Here is a 19780-nt window from a genome sequence, read left to right as displayed (position 1 = left end):
ATGGTGGTTTCGCGAGTTCCTGCTTGCAGGAGGATCTAAACTACATGCATATCCATGTGATTGAGCAGTCTCTCATGCATGGTAGGCAACATCCTGCAATGAGTGAAGTGACCCAGTAGCGTTAGGACAACAAAGAATACGACCCAACCCAGCAGACAACAAATGTTTAGGGAAGCTCAACCAGCCCGGAAGCGTAATTGCACTCCAGGACGAATGAGGCCAATTATCAATAAGGCGAGTGTCTCCAGCAAACATCGTAGTACGCATTCGTGTGCTATTCATGCGTTTACTACTATTTTTTCGGCACAAAGTTTTGTTTAAAAAAACATACACACGAACGTACGTAAAACGAACGCTAGCGTATAGGGAATTTTTCTACATATCATGCATAGTGAAACTACTGCGGAGATTATGACCGATATGAAAACTTAGCGTTTGTTGTTGAGAGAAAGAAGAACGGGCACTAAATGTCAGGAGTTTCTTTTTCTTTGACTATGACTGAAACATGCATCACAGCACAACTTCCTAAGCAAGGTATAAATCTAATAGTATTAAATCTATAATATAATAAAATTCTCTGCACTTCACTGAGTCAGGAATTAATCTCAAATTATAGTAAAATCGGTTTCAAGAAGGAACATCATAAACTAGTGCAAGGTTAGCTATATACAAGGTATCCTTTGTGTGCGAAATCGCGTACAACGTATATATTGTTAACGCCCTTGTGATAATTGGCCCTTGCAGCCCGGAACGCGCATTTTCTCGCGATCGAAAACGGCGTTCCATAACGTTCACATTCAACAGGCCAGCTGTATTTATAGGCGGTTACTTCAAAGACACGATCTTAACTGTATTAAATTAATGGAACTACACACTGGTGCGAACTAGCTCTGACCTGTTTATTACATTGACACCGTACCAGGTACTAAGTAACAACAACAGAAGTACGATCTGACTAAAGTAAGACTAAACATCTCTAACGTCACTCAACTATCTGACAGAGGGAGAGCGGTAAATTCTGTAACGTAGGCTATATTCAGAATAGCTCTAGCCTATCCTATCGCTAGGCCTAACTTAGGCTGCACCCAATTACACTGTAGCACAGGCGCTCCCAACGATAACCACACAGTAATAGTATACTAATTCCTATACTTTGTAATATACTTTGTGGCCTTCACTGCATAGGAGCGCCTGTGCAATACACTATACAGTAGGGGTGTTACTAAAACGAATGACAATTGCGTTACATGTAACCAATGACAATATGTTGTACACACTAAAAAATTGCGTTCATTAAAACGAATGACAGTAATGACAGCACAGACATTTGCTTCAACTGGATATCACAGTTCAGACTTCGTAGGTATCTAGATCTAGTATAGTACGGACAAGATAAAAACGCACCTTATAGCAAGCAAAATTGTAAGTGTGATTTTAAAAAGTAAATTTAACGTCATTTTCCGATATTAATTGATAGAAACTAACAATACTATAATCTTGAAACGGCTTCAGTTATCTTTCTATATAAATCTACAGAGGTAAAAAGCACAGCACTCAAGCGCATTCTCACACAAAATCTTTCCTGTGGTTTCTATCCGTAAATTACACCAAAACCCTACAACCACGTAACATGCGATTTTCCTCAAATCATTTTTGCGAGAAAACCAATAAACCCATTTACTCCATTCCGTTATTCATTCTATCTCTTCTCACCACTGTCCTTCGTTGTTATTCGTTGTCATTCGCTGTCATTCGCAAATGATAATTTACCCTGTACAAAGTCAATTGTCATTCGGTCATTCGCTGTCATTCGCTTTAGTTTGTCCCTACAGTAGGCCTAAATACCACTGTCTATGCTTATGACCTTTACTCTTCTTAGGCCTATGCTGTCTACCCCTAATCCTCTTAATCTTATTCCTAATAACAGTATATCCGATAAGGCTAGGCCTACAGTATCTTTTTGTTTTAGACTACTTTCTAAATCAAGGTCAATGTATCCTCATGGGTGTGTACATAAATCTGGACAGACTATGCCAATTGGGAGATGTGCAAAAAAACCAATGTTACATGATAGGGCCTATTCTAGGCTAGGCTGTAAAAGAAAAATGCTAAATCTGAAAGGCAAAAGCTCAGAGCTATGCAACCTGCATCGCCAAGGCTAATGTTAGTATATCACTGGCAACGTCTATTCACCACCTTTATCGATGGCAAAGTTCGCCAGAGGAAGAGTGTAAATTGTGTGGCCTAGTGAGCATAGCAGATATTAGGCTATTTACCTGATTGCAAACCAGATACGTCCGTCTTTTCTGTGGACTGTGGTTAAAAAATTTGGTCACCAAACGTAAGTTATACTACTATAGATTGCGGTTGACCAGAAACTTTATAAATGTCTGTCGTGTTTTACGGGTATACAGATAAAATTCAGAGTTCATGCTGTTCTGTCTTCCATACAGTACATTTGCAATGGATCTTGTGACAGAAACACAGCCAGCTCTGGGTATTGCAGAAACAACAGGGACATCTGAAACAGAATCAACAGGAGAAGACAGCAGAACAGAATATGAAGGTCCCCATATGATTCATCTACGGCAAGCTTTGCAGAAAACAAGAAAGAAATGCATTGATTCGTTAAAGTGAGTCCTTAGGATTATATTTTTATAAATAATTTAATTGTTATGTATATCAGATTTTTCACCACAAAGCAATCAACAGGAGAGCCTGCCTCCAAATGTTGTCGTCATACCATGGCTAAGATTAATACAAACTGAATATTCATCAATGTTTACACATTAAACTATGGGGGAGGTGGCCACAGATTATTGTCTATCCCCCCCTCCACCCCCGAAAAAGATTTGTGAATAAGAATAGAGGTTCAAGCAGTACTCTGCCATCCACCTACCGCACCACAGATCACCTTTTGTGGTCCAACGTGGGTATTGAGATAGGGTTTTCAACTTGCAGTGTTAGACAAGTTTGACAGTTTGTCACCGTAATATCCCTATACCTGTACAATGTTAAATCAGATTATAATGAATACAATATAAGTATTTTTACATACATGTGTACAGTAATTCTTTTTTGCATTAAATGAAAAGTTGCTGATGTGAACACTCGATTAGAATTATAAAGTCTGTCTTTCCAGATATAACACTTTTGCGAGGAAATACAAATTTGCCCATGAGTCTGCTCCTCATGTACTTCGTCATTGCTTGGAAGAATTTAAGGAACAGCTGGACAACATGATAAAGGTTAGTTTCATAAATTTTATGAACACCAATGAGGCCATGACCCATCCCTCTCTTGGCGAAACTACTATAAAGTGTTCAGAATTAGTTCAAAGCTGTTGAGAGCCATGAATACTCAAACAGTAACAATTATTTTACTAAGTGGTAAAGATTCAGTATTATCAGATTAAAAGTTGTAAGAATTGGTTTGAAATTACTTGAAGACTAAACGACTAAAGGTCGACAGCTAAATATAGACAAGTGCTGCATTTACAGTTTGGTGGAGCTTGCTCTCAATCTTTCATTTATGAGAGACTAAGCACAAGTCATGTAGATGTTTAATGAAAATAAAAGAACTCAAATATCAGCATTGGTCAGTCTGATAAAGATAATTGCCCCTCCCTCCTCACCCCATCCTCTTCAGCCAGGAGATAAAATCCCTAACATAGTCTTTGGTCTATGTTATAAAGATAACTGCTCCTCCCTCCTCACCCCACCCTCCACAGCCAGGATACACAAACTACATCATCGGTTTATGTGATAGCGATAACTGCCCCTCCCTCCTCACCCCACCCTCCACAGCCAGGAGACACAAACCCTCAGACTCACATCATCATTGGTTTATGTGATAGAGATAACTGCCCCTCCCTCCTCACCCCACCCTCCACAGCCAGGAGACACAAACTACATCATCATCGGTTTATGTGATAGAGATAACTGCCCCTCCCTCCTCACCCCACCCTCCACAGCCAGGAGACACAAACTACATCATCATCGGTTTATGTGATAGCGATAACTGCCCCTCCCTCCTCACCCCACCCTCCACAGCCAGGAGACACAAACCCTCAGACTCACATCATCATTGGTTTATGTGATAGAGATAACTGCCCCTCCCTTCTCACCCCACCCTCTACAGCCAGGAGATACTAACCCTAACATCATCATTGTTCATGTGTGATAAAATTAACTGGCCCTCCCTCCCCTTCCCACCTCCACAGCCAGGAGACACAAATCCAACCATCATTATTAGTCTATGTGATAGAGATAACTTCCATGTACAACTTCCCCAAACGGCTACGAGAAATGCCATTTGTAAACTATATGACAGCTTTAATGGTGCTCCAGACAACGGCTGATCAAGTCGAGATATGGCATCTTGAGCAACATACTGTACATGTACATTTGCATATTTTTCTTTATTAATTCCAATGCTTTATTTTCTTTCATGAAGTTGGACTTGAAAATGCAGAATCTAAAATATTGAACATTTTAGCATTCAGACCTAATGATGGTAGGCATTTCAGTGGACATCAGTTCTGTTAACATTTGACTGTTTTGCTTTGTCACTTTCCAGGTTGTAAACTGCATGTTAACAAATAAATTACTTTTCTTTGCACAGGATGAGCTGAAGGAGATGATAACGCAGGAAGATTTGGTTCCTCTATTCAACAATCTAGACACACTGATACAAGAGGGCACATCTAAGGAACTTAAACAAGCATGGTAAACCCCCAAGTCAAACTTTGTTATTTAAGTCATACTTCACCTCAAGAATTCAAACCAGGCGGGGGGGGGGGGGGGTTCACCACCCTATTCAGGGTTGCCAAAATGTTTTGGAGGGTTGCCAAAGCAAACTTGCCATCTAAGGAACTTAAACAAGCATGTTAAACCCCAAGCCAAACTTTATGTAATTTAAGACATACTTCACCTCGAGAATTCAAACCGGGGGGGGGTTCACCACCCTATTCAGGGTTGCCAAAGCAAACTTTTCAGAGAAAGAAACAAAACGCTGCTGTGGAAGAATCTTTCAACATAAATTACTTTGACTGTCAAAAGTTTCAAGATATAAAACTGTTTGGCAACTACGCATAAAATGATGGTGAAAATCTGGGTCACCAATTGAAAGGTTTGAATACGAAATTGGTACATTCGTTGATGCAGCATGGCAAATATTTATCATACAACAGGAATGCCAAAATATCCATCACCATCAATTTTATTAATTTGTTATCATCCGACTAGAATGCAGAACAATACTTCTTTAATTAACATTAAATAATAACTTTATTTGATAACACATCTAGAAAAAACTGTTAAGACAGAGTTGTAATGAAACAGTTGTAACGAGTCGCTACTTTACAAGCTGATGTCAAAAACAGTGATATATTCTGATCTGAAATGAATCCAGGCTGTGACGTTTTTCAGATTTCAAATTTAGCAGTTATATTGGGAGTATTTCACATTCTAAGGAGCGGTCATTCCAGTCGTGAATTGCTACGGCACTTCCCTTTGGTAACCTCATTTTCTGTTTTGCATAGTATATAAGGGAGAGAAACGCATCACTAATTATTTGATGTTGTTTGTATGGGTTTCCTTGATATTACTTTGCTGAGGAGGGGGGGGGGGGGAGGAGGGGAAGCTACAATTAGAGGGATCTTGTGATGTGCTTAAACATGAAAGACAGGTTCCAAATATTAATCAGGAAAGTTTCAACAGGTTCCCAAGGCTCAAAAATTTATCAAAGTTATCAAATTGGTATATATTGTTATTATGTTCTTTGTAGGTTTGGTTGGAGATGGGGAAACTTTGATCAAAGGTCAATACATAATTAAATATTGATTCTATTTCAGGAGGCCATCTGGTATTCCTCAGATTGACATCAAGGATCACCTTTACCAGGTTAAACTTGAAGAAAAGGAAAAACTGCTGAAGCTCCTAGATGCGACGAACGAAGAGACGAGGAGACTGAAAGAACTGGTCGAGAAAAAGAAACAACACATCAACCATACGCAGATAAAGATTCAAGATCATTTGCAGTTTTTTGATAAGGTTTGTGATTTCTTAGATATCAATTTAACTGGGCTTCAGTCAGTGTGTCTGCTCTCTGGTTCTAGCTTATAAGCTTAAGAATATGCTATATTTGCACAGGTCTGTTTAGAAAATATCTTGTTACTTTGTTATATAATAAATGGTGCTAGGAAAGATCAGCATGGCCGATAAATATCTAATTCTAATTCTAATTGATGGTTTACAGTCTTGTATGAGGCTAATGCCTCCTCACATGACTTTACAACTTAACCCCTGGTCATTGGTAACTTGTCACACACACACACCAAAGTGTGCACAATTCAGACAATCTCTCCTGGGGCACCACAGTGCACCACAACCACGTGTCCCCCGGGGGACTTCCCATAGGGTGCAGCCACAAACCGGCGCACGCAACTATATTTACAAGTTACCTCGCAGGTTCCCATTTATACACCTGGGTGAAGAGAGGCAATGGAGATAAAGCGCCTTGCCCAAGGACACAACGCAATGATCTGGCCAGGGCTCGAACCTGTAATCCTTAGATCACAAGTCCACTGCCTTAACCACTTGACCACAACGCCCTCAAAGGGCGTATCGAAGCCTAGGTTCTCAACCTTTCCCCATCCACAGTTCCCTAGGGACAATGACAAATTGTTTATGGACCCTCTAACATAGGGAGTTTCATCTAACTACCTTAGCACCACCATGATGGGGGGGGGGTCAGGAAAAATGCTGGAGTTTTCTTGCCCTGGATGGCAATTTCAGACTTGTTGCAACAGTCCTGACAGCCTACATAAGTCAGTAAACTGCAATCATGCATCTCCTGCTTTTTTGCTCATACTGAATACAAAGTTTCATGGACCACAGACCCCAAACTATTTCCAAAATCCAGAGACCCTAGTTTTTAAACAAATGGCACTAAAAGCAATGACCTTTTTTTTTTTTTAAATCTTTTTACCCTCTTAGGCATATGAGGCCTGTGACCAGATACCTTCGAGAGAAATTCAATCGTGTCAAATGGAATTGGACTATATCTGAAGCCTCTCTCGGATTTACAGTTTGGCCATCTGGTGTTCTCTCAGTTGTCCAGTGGGATAATCCCCTGGCTTTGATGGACCACTAACAATGCCATAAAGAGAACATTGATGTGTATGTACAGCCAGTGGATAGTAACAAGACTCTATAGTAACATCCATGGTAAAACGCAACTCATATAAGCTCTGTCCATGCAGTGATGCAACAGTTGGATCACAATTTGTGAGACACACAGGTTTGAGGGGATTATGTGGCCCTCTGAATCAACAAGACATTGACTGTGTCAGGGTGTAATTTAGTGCTCAGATTTTGTGGGTCTGAACTTTGTCACATATAAAGTATATTAATACTATGGTTCCTGTGTTGAAAAAAAAAAGCTATACAGCTTTGGAATTGTGCCATAGCAATTGTACCATTTTGCATAGCATTTCCCAAAGTGACAGGGGATAAATTATTTGTGTGTAATTAAATACTATTTTAATTAAAAGTAACAGAAGCCACTAAGAGACATTGTTTGATCAGGACTAAGAAACCGAGTGTTTGAGCAGTACAGATACTTCACTATGGAGTTAGCAAAGTAACCAATCAAATTTCCCTCGAACACATTTGTAAATAAAACTGGAGATATTCAGTTTTCGTCGAGGAAGTCGATTGAGCTCTTGATCCTGACAAATAAAGGTTATTGTACATAGCAGTGAAACCTTACACACCTCTCACAATTTTTTGTTAATTTTTAATATTATGTTCAAGAAATTCCATCAAGGACCTTTAATGTCTGATTTGGAAGGCTTTGCCACCCTGCAGGAATGCCGTATTTTTGACCCACCCCTTCCTGTAGAGATTTCTGAAAGAGGCACACAAATTTCATCTGAACCGAAATTGTATCTTCATGGACAAAACAAAAAAACACACCTTTTATATTTAATGCATGCTAAAAATTTATTAGAAAATCTACATACTTTCCTTTGCCAAAACCACTTTGTAAGCTTTTTCTGTGCTTTTTTTTCTTTAAATTTGCAGCCATATGATTTGTAAGTTTATAGAATAAATTATAATTTTTGAATAAAATGAAAGAAATAAAGTGTTAAGAAATATAGCTATTAAATTAAAGTTCATGCTACTAGAGAAAATGATTAAAATACTTGAAGAAAATGATTGGCAAGATTTCAAGATAAATTTTTTCATTAACAAATAATACACTAGTGACAGTCTGATTATACCCTAACCATGTATAGATAATATATATATATATACTTGTGCTAAAACTATTTCTTTAAGGATGCCACTTTACATAACATTTCATCGTACACAAAGGCACCTGGCGAGATAAATGAACATTCTATAAACATTGAAATTAATGTCTTAACAATTAGTCCCCTGAATACTTCTTTTTTTCTTTCTCTTTTGCAAGGAAACAAAAAAACTAAATATACTTTGTTTTTTACAGAAGTCATGCGAGAAAACAAAAAATCACTGTCAATACACGAAATTCATAGTTACATGAGAAAATTTCAGCTGTCGCATAAGAATAGTTTACAAAGTAACATCATCGCACCAGTCTTAAATACAGGTTTAATTAGTATCAAATTTCAGCCTGAACGAACCAAGAGTAATGTTAATCAAATTACATTAAATTTATTATCAGGTTGCTAACTACCTTTTGCCTAGGAGTCAGTTGAAAATTTCAGTATTGGCAAACCCACATAGTAAACCAACTCACCTGAGACTAAAAACCAGAGACCTAACGATTGTTGGGCAGACACTCTAAGACTGGACTGCACTTCTGGTTGTTGCTAAAAATGTGCACAATCAACATCATTTCAGCTGTTCTTAAATGAGGTTGTGTGGGGGGTCTGGCTACATATGACCCGATTGCTGAAGGCTCGCCGACCTTTGGTGTCAGTGATACATACATTCACAATTACAAACATCAAATTCAAGAGAAAAGGACCTCCACAACAATTATTGTTAAATACATGGAATGCATTGCACATGTAACATTTGAATATTGCACCACCATTTGTGCACGAGACATGGCCGAGGACACACTTAATTGTGCAAACATAAAAGATGTTTATTTATTTAATGTATGACTGAATTGAACAATTTCAAGCACTTGATTAATAATAATAATACAAAAAGAGAGTAAAAGGTTACAAATTGGAAGAGAAAAAAAATGCTTCCCATTCTAGTCCAGCAAAGATGTGCAGGGTATAACTTGGTTACTTGTTTGATAAATCATAGAAAAATCTTAAGGATTCGACTCAAAAATCTAGAGTTCAAACTTTCAGCAGGTTTCTTCTGGTATTGCCTATCCCTACCCTGAACGGATTTCACACCACTGAGTGTAAGCTAACAAGCATATGGCTTCCACACATCTACGCATAATCCTCGGTGTCATAATGTTAGTACAAAAGGATGCGTAGGGGGTAAATTTATATTTGACTGATGAAAGGGAAACATAGTCTAACTTTCTTAAGTGTACTGGTGATATTTGTTTTGAAGAAAAAAAATAATCACTTTGTAAATGTAAATCTATGACATAACTTCTGGTATAAAATGTAACAACTTTAATTTTTTTTTTTCTTCAAAAATAACTTTTGACCAATTGAATGCAAAATTCCGCTGGAACATGTTCCTCTTTCCTTAGTCAAAGTACATTTTATGCTGAAACAATAAAATGTATTCTTTTGAAGAAGAGTTGTACAAATAACATGATTCCATATAATCAGCTCTTCTAACAGGCATCCAATCCTAGTGGGCAGAGGGGCAAGTGCCCCTCCCGCACCCCCCATGGTTTAAACAGGGGGTAAAGTATGATGTTTCCCTACCTCAACAAATGCTAGTGGTTGCAAAAAGAAAACAGTAGACACTATAAACACTTATAAAAACAATTTGTTCCAGAGTGACACATATTGTGCTACTGACAATGCCTGTCTCAAGTTGTTCCTTTTATTATTCACAAATAAGTACTGTACTTTATCGTATTCATGAAATTATTGGAATATATACAACTAATTTGCTTCTCCTTGACATTAACATAATATGTACAGGTTAGGGGGGAAGGGGGGCGGTTGAGTTGTAGAAGGAGGTGTCAATTCGTGAATACTCCTGATGATCATCAAGTTCAGTTATTTTTATGACGGGCCTGTATCAGTAATTTTGTCCCTCCAATCCTGGAAACAGATGGGGACTCCCCTGGTATGATGGCCCATCGGGTAGTTTCTAAGTAAATACATTCCATGACATTATTTACCTTTCTCATCTGTCGTGTCTTTGGCACCTTTCAAGGGACAGGTTATTAAACAAAGGCTGATCTGCAGAAGCAACTTAAATATAAGATATTGATGCATTGCATTATTTACAAGAGATTTTAGGAAATCTAGAAGAAAACAAAACGAGAAAATATTATTAACTTCCATGCTATACAGGAAGTAGGATATAAAAACTTCTTCCAACTCCACAAAGGTCATCACTTACTTTTAAACCATGTTGTCCCCCCCACCCCCCACCTGATGGTTTCCCAATTTTTTCGGTCTGTAGGTTGGAAACTGAATTGGAAAATGGTCACACTTTTCAAATGTCAGGTTTTGTTTTGTAAATTTGGATGAAATTTAACATGAATTGTCATTTTTCATTTTTCATTGTTTACAGCAGACATGAGCTTTTTCCGAGAATTCGCGGAATATCAGCGATTTCTTTTCTACCTCGGGGACAAAAGCTATTATCCTAACACACTGTAGCATACGCAAACTGGACCCTATACCGCAATTTTTGCAAAGTTCCGTGAATTTTTTTTTTTTTTAACCCAGGCTCATACCTGTTACAGGGAGGTTCTATTCCAGTGTCAGCTGTTGTAACTTTTTATTGAAGGAAATCTTTAAACTGGTAGTTGAAAACTCTGCAAAAGGTGTTCAAAGGTTTACATGTGTTCTGCCTAATAAATATGTCATCATAGCATACCTTTCTCCAAAGTTTTAACTTTTCCTTTTACAATCATGTTGTTAATTTATCCCTGAATGTGACAAAAAGTTGGACGTTAGCTTAACAGCTGCCACGTATTTTTAATTCATTTCGTCGAAAGTCACCAATTTGAAGAATTCATATCTTTGTCACATAACATCTATTGAGTGCAGAAACATCTTAATCTTAGAAATGGCCAACAATCTCAACATTTCAATACCTTACAGCAAGTAGGGCTGATGCTGCATCATCAATATGAACTTCCTGGCCTGATGATCTGATACTGGTTTGTGGGGGGGGGGGCAGGGGTTTGTACCCCCCTTTCAATCTCACTTAAAACTTCAATATGAACCTCCTGGCCTGATGACCTGATACTGGTTCATGGGAGGGAGTGGGGTGGGGGGTTCGTACCCCCTTTCAATCTCATTCAAAAGAGGGGGGGGGTGGTTCGTACCCCCTTTCAATCTCACTCAAAATTTCAAAAGTAGTTATTGCATTTAGACCTATAGCTCTAATTTAAAGTCTAAGTATGTCTCAGAATGCATAACTTAACATTTAAAATTGATACAGCAATGATTTTTATGTGCGCAAAGTGTCGCCACTTGCGTTAATTTCAGCACCGCATGGAACATTACCTCTGACTCTTGTCATCCTCTCCCACCACCCCCAAACATGTGTCAGGGTCTCTTTTATTAAACAGTCCACTAACAATCACAGAAAACACTCAAGTATCATTAATTTGATAATCCAGTTTCTACGGTACATCTGCTAATTCCTACGGAGGGTCAAAAATGGTCTGTAACTAAATATTTCCTACAAACACTGTTTTGAACTTTCTCTCTTTCTTCCATTTTTTTAAATTCATTTTATGATTTTCCACTTCTGCTCTAAATAAAGAGCCTGTACAAAAGAGAAAGTTCCCAGCTACTAATGCCACAATTTTCACAACAGTTATTTGAAGGCAGAAATACTCATTGACACTTAGTGAATAAACCCTGTTGATTAATTGTATACACAAAACTCACACAAAAAATTAATTGTTGCCAAAGACCACAACAACACGCTGTGGTTTGATACCTTGCTTTTGTACCCAAATGAAGGTTCACAAACAAAATGTAGACTACTATACTTGCAAGGAAAATGTCCATTCCCTCAATACAAGTGTTCTTTTAAATCTTAAAAGTTTCCCATTTGAATTGAATCATTTACATAAATTTTTCGGAACATGGCAACAACATCGACATAAATTGGTATAATATAAACATGATGCAATTTAATAAGTAGAAAATAGATACTATTTTTACCACCACTGCGACTTTTATGACAATAGTTCCATCATTGTAAGAATTTAAATGTCTCAACCGTGCATAATAACCACAAGAACCATTCATTATCCAACTGGGCTATTTGTTACTCTTCACTCCCTTTCAACCAAAAATATGACTACTGACTTCTTCCATTAAGCTAAATTTGCAGGCCTTGATTTCCTAATAGTTGATGATACTGTATCTACCACTGACATTCTTGTAATTAGCCATATAAAGTTAAAGGTTAACAGTCTTGTTTGAGGCCAAGCACACAACTTTACAACTTAACCACCTGGTCATTGGTAACTTGTCACACCCACACACCAAAAGTGCACAATTCAATCAATCCCCTCCTGGGGCACTACAGTGCACCACATCTACGTGTCCCCTGGGGGACTTCCCATACCGTGCAGTCACAAACCGGTGCAGTCAACTATGTTTACAAGTTACCTCGCAAGTCCCCATTTATACACGTGGGTGAAGAGAGGCAATGGAGATGATAAAGTGCCTTGCCCAAGGACACAACGTACTATCAGGTGTATACATCTGACCTCAGACCTTCTGTTTCGGCTATAACATACATCTTCAATCCGGTTTGGATATTGACATGTTTTAAGCCTTTCAAATACTTGAGGTAGGCCTTGTCGATTGCCTCGGTTCCAACTCCAGAGAGAGGGCGTACATCTCGTCATCATCCATGATCAAAGATACATCGGTCAAATAACTGATCACCTGGTAAATTGAGAGCCAAAAATTAATTTCATTTGAATCGTTATACTGAGTTTATTTATTTGATGTCTTTCTGTTTTTTTTGCAAGACATACCTCTCATCTCGATCACAACATTAATATGTTTGCCTATCCTATGGGTTTCTAGTTGTACAAGTCAACAGTCTTGAAGAATTCTAGGTTTTTGTGGATACATGCGACTTCATATTTGTGACTTTTATATTCTGATTGAATAATTCAGATTCAATCCCCCTTTCTTGTGAGTTGGGGGGGGGGGTGAGGTGGAGGAGGGGTGAATCACACCACTAAAGACCACATTAAAAAAAATGAACTGGAAAATGACTGATTCATGACCTATGTTGTAAAATACTTCTTTCAGTCTTTCAAAACCTTGGTAAATCTCAAATAATTTGTCCAGGATTTCTTGGAAGAGACAAGTATCCGTAGATACCAAACAAAAAAAGGTTTCTTTAAGGACACGTTGATAGAAAGTAAGGCATACCCACACACAAACTGTGCTAAAAGGTTTCCACAATGTACCTTGTCTTGAGCAAAATAATGTTAGCAGCTACCCTTTATTTCAAAAATTCAATTGAGGGGGGGTGGGGGGCTGGGCCTTTGGACCTCCTCCCTGGATCCAACTCTGATCCAAAAATGTTCATGTTGTGGTCAGCTACTTCTGACATAACTTTGTAAGTTACTATTTTGCACAGAAAAGATATGCACCTACAGTATTTGCTTGTCTGTGTTTATCTGGAAATCTGTATTAACACTGTGTACTTACCACTCCGTTTGGAGCAATGCTGTAAGGTGTCTGTTGAAAATGGCGGACTTCTTGAATAACATGAGCAATCTGATAAAAAAAAAATTTAAAAAATGAGCATTTAAGTAGTAGTTTATTAATACCAGAAATAGTATTCAAATATTAAAACAGATCAATTAATAATACCTCCAGAACATTAGCAGTAGGAAACTTCAAAAGTTCGGATATGGTCCATTATCTTTACATTTGTGAATTTGAAGGAGCCAATTCTGAGCATTTACAAAAATGGCTGAAAGGAGGGTGGGGGGGGGATGGTGTAACAAAATGTGCAAGACAATTAAATGATTCAGAAAATATACATAAAATGATTACTAGAATAGTTCTTATGTCATTCATTGAGGTAAGATAAACTGTTATCAGGGGTTTGATGGATTACTTATAGTTTCACCATGGCATGAATCTCTAAAAGTAAACAAAATACAAAGTCTAAATTAAACCTCGGTTATACAACAACTTTAACAAATTTCTGTACCAAGGCCTATCTTTATTTATGAATATTTATGCTATTATTTTAAAAAGGTTTGGTAAATTGTGACGACACCTCCTCTTAATTCAAACCATTCAAATAAATTGTCAGGTATAAATTGATGATCGCTGGGAACAGGCTCATACTCACTTCCCTCGCAGATTTCAGAACAGTTCTTATAAAATGCAACTACAGTCCCCCATGTCTGTCATGCACAATCTTTGTTCTTTTTTACCGAAATTAGTTGCAAGAACACTTGTTTTTTTTTTATATCTTACTATCATCTGCTTCTGACACTGTTATGCTATTAACAAGTGTTTTTACAAGGCATAGAATTGAGGACTATAGCCAAACGCTGTTATTTCCTACCAAACGATTTGACTTTTATGGTACTGTAGGAACTGGATGATTGTAGCATGTTTGCAATAAATGTCAAATAATACAAACGTTAATCAGAGTGATGTCACTGTTATTTGATTTGATTTGATTTATTTATTTGATTTTCCACAGATAATAAATATATTCATGTGGAGGGAAGTCCTCTAAAAAGCCAATTCAGGCTTAACAAGGTAAAGGACTCCCAAGATAGAAAGAAAAAAAAAAAATACATATATGCATAAATGTAAATATAATTAATGTCTTAATAAGGAATAATTAATAACATACAATATAAACGATGTATCAATACTAAGAAATTACTTCTTTTTTTAGCGTTTTTCTAAATGTTACTTTAGATGGTTCAGATTTTATAGTAGCATTTAGAGATTTAGAGAGTTATTTAGAGAGTTATGACCTGGATGGAATAATTTACTTAAAAATAATGGATTTAAAAAATTAATCCTTTAAAGAATTTCACCATGTTTTTTTCAGGTGTTATATTAAAGAACCTACCATTCTCATTTTAGAGAAATTGATGAGATTATCCTCTGTAATGTTTGGCGATGCATCTTCAATGAAAGCCAGGTCAGTGAGGTAGAAACCAAGGTAGGGCACACACGGTGGATCAATCCTAAAAGAAAGGAATATATTACTTGAATTCTACTTTAAGGTCATGAACACAGGGATCAAAAATATTACAAGCATGCAGGTACAACGATACAGAATGAACTTAAAACTGGAGAGAGAGGTCTATAAAGGGAAGTCATCAATAAAAGTGGCTGGACTAAAAAGACTAGCAGAGAGACCATTAGGTCAGCTCCTAAGAAGCAATACAAGACTTGAACCTAAATTGGAGAGAGAGATCTATGAAGGGAAATCATCAATGAAAGTGGCTGGACTATAAAGTCTAGCAGAGAGACCATTAGGTCAGCTCCTAAGAAGCGTTACAATACTAAACAAATCTTTGAAAATTTTATGGCTGCAAATTTAAGATGAAGAAATTGCTTTTGGATTTCGTCGTCATCCACGGATAAAGAACAGAACATGTGTGGTTTATTTATTAGTTCTTGCAATTTAGGAAAAAATGGCTAAGTTTTAACATTTCACGTCATTTCACTGATTTAGCTATAAAGGAGTATTCCAGACATTGACCTTATTTTGTAAAAATACCTGAAATAGACACATTATGAATTTTACTAGCACTAAAATCTTGCCACTGTCACAGCTCTCTATAAAGCATACTATAGATTGCATAGTATGTTTGTTATAAATACCTATGCAGTGCTTCCCTCATGTTTTTAAATCTTCCATCAGATGAAACAAGTATCTGCAATTTCTCTAATGTAGTCTTTGTCTGTCAGAAAAGGGGAAAAAAACAATTATTTTTAGTTAAATTGTACACAAAACTTTCACAACATATATTCAGAATTATTTATGTTATAATAAGTATTTTATCATGAATTATTATTGACACAAATGAACAATGTGATACTTCAAATAAATAAATAAATCTGTAAAGCAGAGAAATAAGTTTCAAATTTGCTGCTGCATTGGGTAATAACGAATGTAGTAAACAAACTACTGTAATCTCCTAATCCTTTTATTTACTTCTACCGAATGATAATATTCACATATAAACATAAAAAATTAAAGAATATAGGTGAAAATTTACCAATAAATTTTCAACATACACTAATAAACTGCTCTCATAATCTACCTCATAAAATTTGACATAATTTGGCAAGAAAGCTTACATTTTGCCCAACCATGTAATCATTTAATCATCTGACCTAACATATATACGTCCATCAGTCTATTCTACAGAGTTCTTGAATTAGTTCTCTGTCTTCATCAATGTTTGCATATATGTTATGAAATATCACCCATAACTGCCCAGAGCATAATTCTTTCAATAACACTACAGTTTATTATCATGTAGATGGTACCATACTATTCCCTAGTCACTACCTGACATTGGTCCCCAATTGTGCTTTCAAACACCCCTGGCAGGTCTTAAAATTATGCAAAATTTCAATCAACAAAAAACTTCTCCCGACCAAATTAGGTGGTATGTCTTACGATCTGATTTTTTCAACTTCAATAATCGTTACGTATTCAAGTTTCACAATTCTCTGACTAAGCGTGTAATATAAAAGGTATGGTTTGTAAAGATGACTTAATCATATTGAATATATTTGCAAGTTGAATGGTATCCATTGAGACTATTTTATCAAAGGAAACAGCAGTAAAGTAACATTGTGGATTATTTCATTTCAAAAAATTGTACAGTTCTTTATCAATTGATCAGCGAGTCAAGTGCACTCTCAATTTTATATTCAGGGCTGCGTTTTAAGTCAGGATTAAGATTTCTCTTAGAACTTGGTGTCCTATCAAGATCCTTTTTTTTTTTTTTTCCCACTCTTTTCTGCTTCTATTTTTCTTCTCTTGCTTAATCATTACTGCATTCTCTCAGGACTATTATTTCTTCTCATTTTGTTGATCTGTTTTGAAGAAGCTCCTGCTTTCTTGGATTCTCCAGTTTTTATTTGTCTTTGACACACTGTAATGCTCACAAAATGTCTTTCGTTGTATAATATAGTGGAATAAATGAAACAAAATGAACCAAAGTGTAAACAACCCCTATTTCTTGACAAAACCCCCCCCCCCCCCCAAAAAAAACTAAGAAATTAGCTGTCGGACAAGTAACATGATGAAAATCTAAATTCTTCACTGTTGAATAACTGTTTAATTAATAGTTTGATAAAACACATTTAATTTGCACTGGAGAAAAAAAGCAGCAGTTTTCTTACTGTTTTTGAAACTTTATCCCACACTCTCTTAAGTCTGTAGACAGAACTGTTCATGAGTGCAGAGGTTATCTCTAGGACAGTGTTGAAATTGTGCATACAACGACAGATGTCCGCTACAGCGGCCCACTTCTCAATAGCTGCTGCTCGGGATGAAGATGTCTTCTGTCTCAGGATCTCAGAGGCTACCAACTTGCTGACCTAATTAATCAGAGATATGGAAAGAACTTTTTACTGGTAGAAAATATTGCAGGAATATTATTTAAAAGCACTACTCTTTGCTTTCAAATGATTCGCTTCTGTAGGACAGAGAAAGCATTGAATTGTTGCCTTCCCAAAGGGTTACAAGCAAACTGAGCCGTGCTAAGTAGTAAGTCTTCTCATCGGGGTTGCCAACGTCCTTACCCCCTCCCCTCCTCCACCCCCCTATTTCATATGGTGGTTATTGACATGCTGCCAAAGTCATCTTACATAATAATAATAATAATAATAATGATAATAATAATAATAATTAAGTTCTTGTAAAGCGCAACACACAACAAAGTCTCAATGCACTGTACACAAAACAAACATGTACACAAAATAGATACACTACAATCGTGAAAACATATGCGTCTTGAGCACAGTTTTAAAGTTATTAATGTGATTGAGCACATTTGACATTCTCTGGGAGACTATTTCCAAAGAAAAGGAGAAGCATATTGAAAGGAACCGCGTTGGCCGTATGATTTTGTGGATACCGGGTGTGATACCAGTAATGACGTTGTACTAGACCTTACACGGCGCGCTGGAGTGTAGTTTTGCACAAGACAACTCAAATAACAAGGAGCGATGCCATGAAATGCACTAAATAAATGAAATGAGCACTGAAAACATGGCACCAAACCTTGTTCATCTTTCACATGGTGGTATAATACTCATGTGCACCAATGCTCGTCATGCAACAAACCTTCCTACATTCAAACTTCTATAAAGATTAATCCAGTTTCTCGTACATACATCGGTCTGCGTTGTTAATTGTTCCATGTGTGCAATTGAGAACACAAAATGACAAGTTTATACAAGTATTAGCATTCATTGCCAGCACACTCCAAGCACTGCGTGAGTCTGTGAGTAAAATATCTGCCATAGGTGAAGAAATTAAATACTACAGGGAAATTTCACTGAATATTGATGACTTTAAACAAACCTAATTGGTTCATTTAATGAAACCAATCTAGGACACTGATCATGTCAGAGTTGACGTACCTCATTAAATCTTCTCGTCAGAGCCAAAATATGAGGTGCTTTTTCTACTTTGTCTTGCTTCATCCACTTTTGACTTAGAAATTCCCTGTGGAGAGATTAATGAACACAAAGCTGAACAACTGTTTTAGAAAATCCCCATCCTTTGCTTTGAATACTCAAGGTGTGCTCGTTACGTCAGACCTGTATAGTTGACTGTGATTTTTATGGTATGTAGTCTCACTGTCTTTGACTGAATTTTTTTAAATGTCTGCAGTCACAAAGTAGCGAAAAATTGATAATGGTCAAATTTATTCAAATTTGATTTCAATAGTAACAAAATATCTTGATACATATGAACTAGGATTCTGTTGTCCTGTTAAAAATGACTGATTTGGACTTCTTTGGCTTTGGATGAGCCAAAGGAAAAAAGTAAACAACTGTAAATGGGTTGGCTTCTCTCCAAACAATGATCAATTTAATACATACGAACAATAAATAAAAGGAAAGTTTGGGGACTAATAGGGAGGTAAGATGTAGATATAGTTTGTGTACACTGGTTTGTGGCAGGAAAGTCCACCAGGGGACACATAGATGTGGTGCACTATAGTGCCCCAGGAGGGGATTGTTTGAATTGTGCACACTTTTAATGTGTGGGTGTGACAAGTTACCAATGACAATGCAGGGGGTTTAGTTGTGACGTCGGCCTCGTACTCTAACAGACACTGTAAACCTTCAACTTTTCTTGAAGAGGCTTACCAGAACGGAATTGCTCGCAGCAATTTATGTTCGATGTATGTCAACTGTTCTGCGAGTTCCAAAGCGGGGAGGACAGTAAAAGAGTCTTCTGCCGGAGGTTGCATGGAGGCTAGCTCCATCAGCTCTGCCTCACCCATCAATGCAACATGTATGTGCTCTTGCTTCAGTTGCCTGTACAAGAAATAACACACAGTCTAATGCAGCTGCTTGCAAGTCAATTCAAACTCAATGGAAAAAAAAAAAAAAGGAAAAAAAAAG

At 37.1% G+C, this 19780-nt stretch overlaps 2 protein-coding genes across 5 annotated transcripts in view; one reads left to right on the top strand and one right to left on the bottom strand.

Moving 5' to 3' along the window:
• The first annotated feature begins 771 nt into the window (after positions 1 to 771).
• LOC139978254 (polyamine-modulated factor 1-like) lies at positions 772 to 8264 on the top strand. 4 transcript variants are annotated; one of them, XM_071988264.1, is made up of 6 exons: positions 772 to 922; positions 2454 to 2633; positions 3143 to 3248; positions 4624 to 4727; positions 5855 to 6053; positions 6999 to 8264. In XM_071988264.1, exons 2-6 carry the CDS (start codon positions 2464 to 2466, stop codon positions 7068 to 7070), a joined length of 651 nt encoding a protein of 216 aa, XP_071844365.1. In that variant the 5' UTR covers positions 772 to 922; positions 2454 to 2463; the 3' UTR covers positions 7071 to 8264. The 4 variants fall into 4 exon arrangements, with proteins under 4 accessions (XP_071844365.1, XP_071844364.1, XP_071844363.1 ...); XM_071988263.1 differs by having other exon boundaries at positions 807 to 960; XM_071988262.1 differs by having other exon boundaries at positions 827 to 1025.
• LOC139978251 (ras-specific guanine nucleotide-releasing factor 2-like) overlaps positions 7981 to 19780 on the bottom strand; it is a 154024-nt gene continuing 142224 nt past the window's right edge. Inside the window, exons 21-27 of the mRNA XM_071988257.1 lie at positions 19523 to 19693; positions 18788 to 18872; positions 17543 to 17740; positions 16007 to 16086; positions 15246 to 15363; positions 13850 to 13918; positions 7981 to 13069 (exon numbers count right to left, since the gene is read on the bottom strand). Of these exons, the coding sequence (XP_071844358.1) occupies positions 12959 to 13069; positions 13850 to 13918; positions 15246 to 15363; positions 16007 to 16086; positions 17543 to 17740; positions 18788 to 18872; positions 19523 to 19693 (832 nt within the window). The 3' untranslated portion in view covers positions 7981 to 12958. The remainder of the gene's footprint in view (positions 13070 to 13849; positions 13919 to 15245; positions 15364 to 16006; positions 16087 to 17542; positions 17741 to 18787; positions 18873 to 19522; positions 19694 to 19780) is intronic.

This window comes from Apostichopus japonicus, chromosome 13 (assembly GCF_037975245.1).
Source record: "Apostichopus japonicus isolate 1M-3 chromosome 13, ASM3797524v1, whole genome shotgun sequence".
NCBI lineage: Eukaryota > Metazoa > Echinodermata > Holothuroidea > Aspidochirotida > Stichopodidae > Apostichopus > Apostichopus japonicus.
The sequence above is the reverse complement of the archived record's forward strand: the minus strand, read 5'-3'. Positions and strand labels throughout refer to the sequence as shown.

What these genes read in the sequence shown, in the direction of transcription:
- LOC139978254 (XM_071988264.1), top strand. Translation starts at nt 2,464, where the DNA reads ATGGATCTTGTGACAGAAACACAGCCAGCTCTGGGTATTGCAGAAACA. An exon ending in AAATGCATTGATTCGTTAAA is followed by an intron (nt 2,634 to 3,142) that starts GTGAGTCCTTAG and finishes CTGTCTTTCCAG; the next exon opens with ATATAACACTTTTGCGAGGA. An exon ending in AAGGAACTTAAACAAGCATG is followed by an intron (nt 4,728 to 5,854) that starts GTAAACCCCCAA and finishes ATTCTATTTCAG; the next exon opens with GAGGCCATCTGGTATTCCTC.